The following is a 10750-nucleotide window of genomic DNA, read 5'->3' as shown; positions in this document are numbered from 1 at the left end:
ATGAGATTTTTCAGGGATTTATTGGATTTTCATCATTGACGTGTGTGCAATGGCTTTAGCAATCCTGGAGTTATCTATCATATTCCATGCATATGTTATTTGAAATACTATATTGTGTCTGTCAATGTATCCTTACTATAATTCACGGACTGCGTGTTTGTCGTGCTGCTCCTCCTCCAGTTCTGGGCCGATTGCATCCAGACTTGCTACATGGGATCAGCATGACCCCAATTAGTGTATAGTTGTTTTTTAAAATCTTTACCGGTGGCCTTGGGGGGCGGGGCGGGGGTGGAGGAATAAGGGACACCATTTCTCTATGTAAATGCGTATCATGTAGCGCCACCTCTAGGTGGGAGAGGGTATTACAAGTATCCACCCTTTACAGTACAGTGTTCCTGTCCCCATATTTTCAGTGCAGTGAGGTGTTTTGAATTACATGTTTGAATAAAGATATGACCACTACCCACCCACTCCACCCCCCTCCCAGGGTCGCTCCCCATAGGGAGTGGGTTCATGAGTATTAAATTGATAAAATGCCAAATTTGACCTCATTTGACCCCTTGACATTGAAAATGACCTTGCAAGTCAAAATCAGAGAGGGCATTCACCCACATCATGTCCATCATCCTATCAGCATGGATGTACTTTATAAACGTGAAAAGGTGTCCTCACCTGTTCTGGAGCACTTTTTTTTATTACGTCATTATTCCACACAAAGTGGAACTACACTTGGCTTAACAGCAAAACACATCCTCGTTTTTAGCCGCGTCGCAAGACGCTGGTCATAGAGTGCCCTCTGCTGTTGTTGTTGTTCTTCTTGTTCTTGCAGAGAAGACAAAACCTCAAAGCTCCACCCATTCTGGGAACCATAGCTCCACCCATTGTGGGAGAGGCTTCATATAAACAAATATCCACCATTTTATTAACTCGCATAGCTTTGAGGCCTGTTTTGTAGGCCCGTGGTGTCTTCCTCTCTCACACAGTTTTATTTCAAATCAAATTCGATATATCATTTCATTTTTCACAGTCGCTAACATAGTTTTAGACTCGGTTGAGAAAACACGGGAAGAAAATCCGATGAAAGTTGCCCTTTATAGAACGAAATGAATTCTCAAAGGCCTGTAACTTCAAGTCCATTGAGATATATATATTTTAAATCGCGGCATGCTCAGTCATACACCGCACGAAATAAGAGACGGGAAAATGCCGAGATATATATATTTTGTTTAAATCGCGGCATGGTCAGTCATACACCGCCCAAAATAACAGACGGGAAAATGCCGAGATATATTAAAAATTCGTCCATTTGATGACAATCGTCACGATGAAATATTTAATTTATACGTCGTCACAATAATGTGGAGAGAGGAGCATAGCTTCGTTCACGTGTCGCCACACACGGGAAATTGCCGAGATATATTTTTTTAAAATCGCGGCATGGTCAGTCATACACTGCCTGAAATAACAGACGGGAAAATGCCGAGATATATTAAAAATTCGTCCATTTGATGACAATCGTCACGATGAAATATTTAATTTATACGTCGTCACAATAATGTGGAGAGAGGAGCATAGCTTCGTTCACGTGTCGCCACACACGGGAAATTGCCGATATATATTTTTTAAATCGCGGCATGGTCAGTCATACACCGCCTGAAATAACAGACGGGAAAATGCCGAGATATATTAAAAATTCGTCGCCACACACAGGAAATTGCCGAGATATATTTTCACTTTGCACAAAAATAACATCAAGTAATCGAATCAATAGGAATGTCCTGTGCCTATAACATCGATGTTATAGGCACAGCTGCTTCTAGGCATTGTGTAACATCGACGTGGCTTTTGTTTTAATTAAAACTTTTTGTACTTGTTAATTCATTGGTTCCTTTTGGACTACGGTACCACGAATAGCTGTCAAAACAAGGAGCATTCTGGTTCCGGGTCCGAGCATGTTGGGTTGTGCAGTTGCTCCTTCCAGTTCATCAAAGTTAAGTTGTCCGGACCAGATCCATCGTGTCTTTCTGCTGTATTTTCGTCCCTGTGTTGCCGTTTGTGTTTTCATCCAATTTTCCGGGTTTAACGGTACTTCGTTGTGGTGCATTACAAAATTTGATCCTTGTGATTGTCTGGCCTACTTGTGCAGGCCTCAGCTAGTCAGCATGAAAATTCTGTCTCTGTTCTGATGCCACATGCCTTCAGCACAATACATAATCGTCTTCTTCTTCTTTACTTCTCCCAAACCTGTCTCGCTCATAAATGCTCGATTCATATACCAACCACCACCCCTCTGTACCAGCAGCACTACTTCCCTCTGTGCTGCCTTCAGCAACCATTGTCACCCCTCCTGCGATGTCTGTCTCTGTATATCCAAATTTGGAATCATGAGAAGTCCAGTTTGCAGAGGTTACCTGCACATGAAAATCGACCCCTTCACATCCACGAAGGTTGTCAAACTCCTCCATCTCAATGCCCTCCCCCACATGCCGTGTCCTCCAAACCCCACTCATTGTCTGTGTCCTCTTCAGCATTCCTCCATTTCTCTGCCCCCCCCCCCCCGCTCCCCTTTCTATATCTCCTAAGCTCACCTCTGCCATTTCCCCCATCCTCCCTAATAAATGCCTTCACGTTATTTTGTACCTGGTAATTCCTTTCTGCTTGTTCCTTATTTTTCTGCTTAAACCAAACAGTCTTACTCGACTGTCCCAAACTCGGAAGCCTCAGCAGAATCCTTTACAGACCTTAAAGTCTGAAGACACAAACAAATCCAAGTTTGGTACAATGAAACGATATGTTCATTTGTTCCTAAATGGTCACAATATACTCTTGCCCTTTTCAATATTCCGGTTCCGTACTCTTACGCATTTCGTTTCCTTGGTGTTCTCCATGTACAATTGCGAGCACCATCGGCTTTGCTTCATGGATAAAACAAAGGGCATTGCGGTGGGAGGAGGTACTGGAGGGGAAAGCGGGCTGGGAGTGGAGTAAAGAAACCTGAAAAACGTTCTCAGGCCTAGTGTAATCTGTTTGAAGGCAAAACTGGTGTAGCCTCCAAAGCGTATGGAGGAAACAGCATGACCAACGTCTTGAGGAGATGGCGTCTGCTAAAGAACGATACATATGTGGTCTGCGTGAGAAGTTGGCAATGTCCAAGCAGGGGTTCTTAGAGATGGACCAGTGTAAGATTCCCTCTGACATCTGAGCCCGGGCTTTATACAGAAGTATCCACTCCCAACAGTGAACACTGCGGAGGAACCCGAGTGAATAGATAAGGAGACAAAGTGAGATGGAAAGCTTGGTGAAATGAGTGAGGGGTTTGACAGACATGTTGGTGTATTTCCCCTTCATAAATGATAAAGATGTTCGAGATATTTGTGACAGAATAGAGATGTAAATGGGTATGAGGAAGATTGGCCTGTTTGGGTTGTCCTCTTGGTGTTCCCATCTGATCATCTGGCACTGGGTCCAAGAAACCCAGGTCCAAATCCCATATGTGTACAACTGAACATGTTTGTCCATGTGATTCAAATAAAAGTACACCGCTGTCTGCTAATGTCTTTGTCCTGAATGTACAAACTTCTTCATGAGCCTTAAATCAGTTTTTTAAATTTTATTTATGGGCTCACTCAAGAGCTTGAACATACAGGTCGTGGACAAAAAAAAAAAGGAAACACCTGGGTAAATGAGGGACACCAATCAGCGACTTCCACACAGATGTAGGCCATGTGTTCATTAAGTTAATAATATCCCAGCATGCTTAGGATCACGTATAAAAATGCTGCGCAGGCCTCGTTGCCTATAATTATAGCTAGCATGGCTGCAAGAGGAGACCCCCCAATGCCCCCATTCACAGAGCACATCTGGTCACCCAATGGTTTGATAAGCATGACACTGATGTACCTCTATAAAGTATCCACATGTCATGGCTTTCTCACTCACCAGATCTGAACCCAATCGAGCATTTATGGGATATTCTGGAACGACGCCTGAGACAGCGTTTTCCACCGACATTACACCCCGAGATAGTGTTTTACAACAGGTGGGAGTTGATTGATTTTCTCATGGAAGAATGTTGCCGCATCCCTCCTGCAGAATTCCAGATGCTAGTGGACTCTATTCTTCTACGCTATGTTTCTCCACCAAAGGGAAGTTTCTGCAGCGCTTTCACCACCAAAGCACCACCGAGAAGTTTCTTCCAAAAACGTCAAAACAAGAACGGCAGAACATTGATGTCCACACGCAGTGAAGTTGGCACCTTGATAATTGAGTTTTAAGATGCAGGAGCTGCTTTCACCATAATTCTATTATCCCAAAATTCAAAATGATCTCGTCATAACTGAACTGCCGAGAAAAAATGAAAACTCCAACTGTATCAGGAATTTACCCTTTGTAGATTGGGTCAAAACAAAGGATGTAATAGCTCAGAAAAAGCTCCACTCTCAGCTACTGGACTTTAATAACCAGTGCTGAGGGCCCTATGCAGGGCAGGAAACATCTCTCGTGCCACGTCACCGAGTGGCATAATGTCAACTTGGCATAATGGTTCGAGCATTCGCACTGAGTCTGGGAGGTCGGAGGTTCAAATCCCGGCTGAGCCGTACCAAAGACTTAAAATGGTACGTACTACTTCCTTGCTTGACGTTCAGCATTTAAAAGGACAAAGCATGGAGAAACAACCATTGCATGGACATTGATGGGCCTTCTCTTGTGTTGAAGTTCCATGTAAATGAACGAGTATTACAACTTTACAGACCACCTAAAAGTCAAAAGCTACAAACAACTCCGAGTTTGATACGAACAAAGCATTTGCATGAAAAAACTAGAAAGAGCAATCAGAGATTGCAGACCCTCGCCAGGACGTGTTTTCAGTTGTTTTTAAAGCTTTTGTGTTAAAACAAATATGGCGGCCGAAGCACGTGACCGATGACGTCATCATTAATTTTTTTTCTCCACCAATTTATCCCTAGATGATGCTCAAGAAATTTCATCTTGATCAGATGACGTTTCGTACTTGTCGAATTATGACGTCATAATGGAGGCACCTATGACATCATCATTAACATATTTTATTCCCCATGGAGAGTTCTTTACAATGAGTCATGTCTTTTTCTTCTTCAGTGCTTTTGGAGATATAGAGGTGCAAAGTTTTTCGGTTTTTCCAAGATGGCGTCCGAACCACGTGAACTATGACGTCAAAATTATCATAAAAACAATTCTACAGGTGGAGTTGCACCTTTGGTGAAAATTTCCTGTCAATCGGACCAACGGTTGCAGAGAAAATCATATTTATTCTGGGCGGACAAACAGACAAACAGACAAACAGACTCAAATGCAATACCCTCTCCTCTGGCGAGGGTAAAAATGGTTTTTATTTGTGATTTGTAGAAACCGAGCAACGAAAGCGAGAAATGCCATTTAGATCCACTTTATTCGAGTATGCCACAAGGAGGGTTGAAAAGAACGAAAACAAACAAAAATAAAGAACTTGGCATCTTGTTCACCTGGGAGGGTGCAGGTTCGTGATGCACCTATTGGGAACACAAAGCAGAAGGTGGCATTAGAGGCAATTTCCCCAAAATAAACAAATAAAATCACTGCCGTGTTCACACATCTGGATCATTTTGAAATTCCGCTGAAAGGATCAGTGGGTTTTCCATTTGGGTGTAAACAAGTAAAACCAAATTCACATCGTGCCCAATTATACGGCCGCTAAGGCCTGGTGTACCATTCGGCATGTATGTGTCTTTCTCCCGGTTAGGAAGCAGACGATCTTGCGGAAAGTCCGTCTGAAGCAGAACAATAGCTCACGTACAACGAAAAATAAATAAATAGAGAAACACACCAAAGAAACAAAAGAGAAAACAGGCCAAAGTGCTTGGAGGGTTAACAAACAAAAGCAACCTGAATTCCAAGATCATCCCATTGTCTTGAAAATTGAAACTTTCTCTCTCGCAATCAGTCGAATGTCTGATGTGTACACGGCGTGTGGTTAATCATGGCCCGTGGTGCTTGCCAGTACTGGCGGTGGTCCAAGAGCACATTAACCAAACGGCACACCAATAGCGGAGTGCTCAGGCACGGATGACGGCAGTTACATCACGTGCTGGCAGGAAAATCACAGAAGGGAAAACATCAATGTGGGACCAGCGCACGGAGTTTCCTGCACCGGTTCTTTTCAACTTTTTCCGGGTGCGACATCCTTGTGGATGGCAATATGTTGGGTACGCTTTCCTCCTCAATCAAGCGTTTAAAAACTCGACGCCTCCGATTTACCCTGCTGGATCGGAATCAAACAGCGGAGGCAGCCCAGCTCCCTTACCTGGCAAGGCACAAAGATTGTGCTCTGCTTAGCAGTGACATGTCATCCATGACAGTTCGACACCCAGGTGGCTCTTTAATGTGACACAAGAAACGCTGGAACAAAAGTTAATTTGAACAGAGACGTGTCTACGTTCCGGATGAAAGCTCCGCTTGCCAATAGGAAAAGGAGGAGAACACCAAACCTTGTGTTATGTCGTTACACATTAAGACTATCAAATGCTGGGAGTTTGTTAAAGCATTAATGAAACTTCCAGGATTATAAACATCCATTTTTATTTGATGCAATGTGAATGGGTTTCGGAACTTCCAAATGCAGAAAACAGTTTTATTGTCAGACAACCTGCTCAGAGTCCAGGACGTGGGACACACTTACACCTCATCATTGACTATTCATCGTATCATATGTAGGCCGAGGCCTAAACTGATGTGCAACACTCATCGAGATGATTTGGATTGATACAAGGCAGTGACAAAAGGTTTGCAATTCTCTCATGTTCGTCTTTCTTCCTGAAGTAGGGGAGGAATGGTCCCTGGCCTTCTTTCTTCAGTTACTCATGGGTTCCATATAAGACAGGTAGACAAAAGGTATCACGATAAAAGCCAATTAAGACATGGGAGAGATTTCCAGTTACTTCCGGCTTAAAAATAATCTTATGAGTATGAGCGGTGTGTAGGGGGAGGGACTTCCATGAATGTTCTCTCTCGGAAAGTTATAAACTGGAAAGCGAAAGAGAGCGCCAGAAAGATAGATTTACTTTGCTGCGCCCCGCATTGTGTCATGTCGGGCTATGAGTTACTGCTTTTTGTGTTGACTGTAGAATAAACTCATGTTTGGAGTTCACCTGCCTGCTGATATGGATCAGTCGACTAAAGAACTTTGGGGTTTTGTGACATTTACAATAGTGATCAATGAGTCATTACTCTTCTTCTTCCCCTTCCCCCTCCCTTTGGAAAGGGGAGGAGGTGCAGGCTTCCGTGGCCTCTCCCCCTGGATCTGTCGGTGATGTTACTCTTGATCACCTCTCATCATGCTTACTCTGTCATTTCTTGAAAAAATATTAGGAACTGAACTGCATTTCTCAAAATTCCGCCACGGGAGATGTTGGGCCTCGCACAAGTTTTTCCGAATGTAAATAGAACGATTTTGTATTCTTGGAAAAAAAATCCTTGAACATTTTGGCAATTGTTCAACTTTCTGCTGAATTATCTTTCACCCCAGTGACAAACTCGCAGCCATTTTTATGCCTCCGCCCCCAAAGGTAGCAGGAAGCATTATGTTTTCAGGGTGTCCTCCGTCCAGGTGAAACCTCATTTTTCTCAGCAACCATCGATTGAGACAAAACTTTCAGGGTAGGTGTGACACCCATGTAGAATGTTTTATGATAATCGTCACGTCATATGCCACGTGGTTTGGCAGCCATCTTGGATAGAAAAATGAACCTTATCCAATCAACACGAAACTTCACAAAGATAAGCGAGGACTTACTGTACATTGCCTTCTATGGTGTCCCAATTTCACTCCTGCAAACGTTCAAGGTGAAAGGACTCAGTGATATAATGTTTAGAGCATCCGCTCTGAGTCTGGGAGGGTGGTAATTCAAACCCCGGCCGAGTAATACCAAAAACTTAAAAAGAAAATGGTACGTGCTGCTTCCTTGCTTGACATTCATCATTCAAAAATGAAAGAGCACAAACAATCCTCACAGGTTGGCATCCGTGGGGAGGAGGAAATGCCATGCTGAGTGAGTGCAATGAGAAAGGTGCGGTCATTGTTGCGGCATCGCTGGTACCCAGCGTGCCCCAGGAAGTGACGGCACTTCCCCCAAGCTCGTTGTCTGTGTTTATCTCGTCTAACAGTCCTGTGGGGTCTTGTGCATTTGTCTGTACGTCCATGTGGAGGACATCTGTATGTGGCAGCTCCACTACGAGCCATAGATCCCGTTAAAAAAACATTTGTGCATTCTCTGCATCATCCATCAGGAGGCCGAGGAACGGGACCGCTCTCCGCACTTCAAAAAGGTTGGTAGCTTCTCAGTCTCATGTTACCTTTCATTTGGTCTTTATTTAATTGATTTATGTACCATAAAGCCCATGAGCATGCACATGTTCATCTGGTTCCACCAATCTCTATTCCTAGGTTTTTCCCAATCCAGTCCTCCGTAATGGCTGACTGCTCTCATGTTGACTCAATAACATTCATACAATCTTTACTAACCCCACAGGCCGCTCTACATCTCAAATCTACCTGCTTGGAGCACTCATTGATCATCAAGTCAACCTTCCACCTCTCCTCAAGTCTTACTATTCTATTGTGAGCTTGGATTTTCGTTTTAACACAAATAAACTAAATGAACAAAATAAAAGGACAACCACATGTCAGGAGAGTTGAACAAAACCTGGCAAGACCTTACCGCCATCTCATTGAGCTGAGAACATTTACTCCTCGATGTATTCAAATGGCTCCGGAGGGTCAGGCTCCTTCTCCTCCTCCTCTATCTTGGGTCCATGCGCTGCCACCGACTCTACCAGCTCCTCTGCGTCGCTGCTCTGATCCCGCAGCAAGATGATTCCTCCCATGGACAACTGTTTCATTACATCACGCATGGCATGGTGTGATCATCACACCTCAACACATTGCACGACACCACAGTTCAACATATTGCGCCATTTTGCATCACACAGACTAAATGATAAGAACCAACATCTCTTCGTCTTAACAAGCCTCCCGACCATAATTACTCTCCTCAAAATTGCAGGGCGACGCAGAACAATCGAAGCTAAGTAAATGTTTTGATACCATGATGTTGATGCATAGAACTGACGTTAAATAACTTTTCATATTGAGGGTTAAGATTGCGATGATAACGATCGTTGGAGTACCAGAAAAAGGTCTGCTGCTGTGGAGCTGTTGTTTGCAACTCGCTCAATTGTTCAAATACAGAGAGGATTCAAACATCAATTCTGTATGAGTGAAACTCCATGTTTGAATGTTATTCGATAGATTTGAAAGTGGAGGTACAGTTCAAGACACGAGACCATGTGATGGGCTGTGCACTATCCAAACACCAAAGTCAATTGAGAATGTGTGCACAGCAGTGAACGAGGAGCCAGTGAGAGGAGCAACGAGCTCCGATTCGCACTTTGCCCGAACAGAGCATCTTGAAGAGGAATACTTATAAAGGACTTTGAGCTACAGTTTGCCAGGACACCTTGAGCGGGTGACAAAGAAGCAAGAGTAAGAATGTCACAATATTCATCACTTTATTAAGGATCATGAGTATATTTATCAACGTTCCTACATTGCTTGTGGGGGAGACTATTTGAGGGACATCACCTTCAAGACCTACACCTAAGATGCAAATTGTAAGCCTTGAAAGAAAGAGTACTTTTACAACACTCCGTTGGCTTTTGGAAGACGAACACAGAAATAACTAGAACGGCACCCAGTAGAGCGCATACCTCCGCCAGGCTGAACAGTTTTTTTTGCATCCCAATGATAGGCCGGATCTGGATTCGGACCTGAACCAAAATCTAATCGGCTTGTTCTTGTCACCTAACCAACTCGTCCACCAAGTTTAGTCATAGCTCATCAATAACCTTTTTGAATATCATGTTATATATCGCTTTTCACCCGATCTCTCAATGGTGAAGAATCACTTAAAAATTAAATAATTATCATATCCGAATCCATATTCAGATCTTCACCAAAATCGAATCGAATAGTCCTTGTCACACAGACAACCTCTCCACCAAGTTTCGTCCAAATCCGTCCACAACTTTTTGAGATATCCTGCTATGTATCGTTTTTGGCCCGATCTTTCAATGGTGAAGAATCACTTAAAAAATTCTACTAGCCGGATCCGAATCCGAATCTTCACTAAAATCTAATCATTTCGTCCTTGTCACATATGCCACCTCTCCAATAAATTTCGTCCGAATCCGTCCACAACTTTTTGACTTCGATGGCGGAAGTAACTAGAGAGTTCATAGAACACAATACCCACCCGTGCACTGTTCAAGTATATACTTCAATTTAAATAAAATAACAATTTTAATGATCATTAAGAAAAATAATCCAGAAGTTTAGCACTACTGAAGCAGTCTTATACAACACCCTATATAACACTAATAAAACGACGTTGAGTTGCAGTTTAGAGATGGAGGCTTTATTGATCACCATAGAACGCAGCATCAATTAGCCTTATCGGTGGCCTCTTCTTCACCCCGATCCTGCACCATCTCCTCACATGCCATGCCCTCTCATGCTATATACCAATGTATACTGTAGTATGATTCTTGGAAGTACTATGAAGGCAATTTGTGTTCTACAGTGTTCAAGCATATAACTTAATTCACATTAAAGTTTTAAAGAGGTTGAAAGGCATAAAAATAAATTAATTCTGGATTTTACTACCGTTTTACCGAGTGT

At 43.1% G+C, this 10750-nt stretch overlaps 1 protein-coding gene across 1 annotated transcript in view; it reads right to left on the bottom strand.

Moving 5' to 3' along the window:
* Window positions 1–5409: 5409 nt before the first annotated feature.
* PSMD1 (proteasome 26S subunit, non-ATPase 1) overlaps window positions 5410–10750 on the bottom strand; it is a 398075-nt gene continuing 392734 nt past the window's right edge. Inside the window, exons 24-25 of the mRNA XM_078784439.1 lie at window positions 8733–8904; window positions 5410–5528 (exon numbers count right to left, since the gene is read on the bottom strand). Of these exons, the coding sequence (XP_078640565.1) occupies window positions 8758–8904 (147 nt within the window). The 3' untranslated portion in view covers window positions 5410–5528; window positions 8733–8757. The remainder of the gene's footprint in view (window positions 5529–8732; window positions 8905–10750) is intronic.

This window comes from Myxine glutinosa, chromosome 9 (assembly GCF_964187855.1).
Source record: "Myxine glutinosa chromosome 9, kmMyxGlut1.1, whole genome shotgun sequence".
NCBI classification, from domain to species: Eukaryota; Metazoa; Chordata; class Myxini; order Myxiniformes; family Myxinidae; genus Myxine; species Myxine glutinosa.
This window is presented reverse-complemented; position numbering and strand designations above follow the sequence as displayed.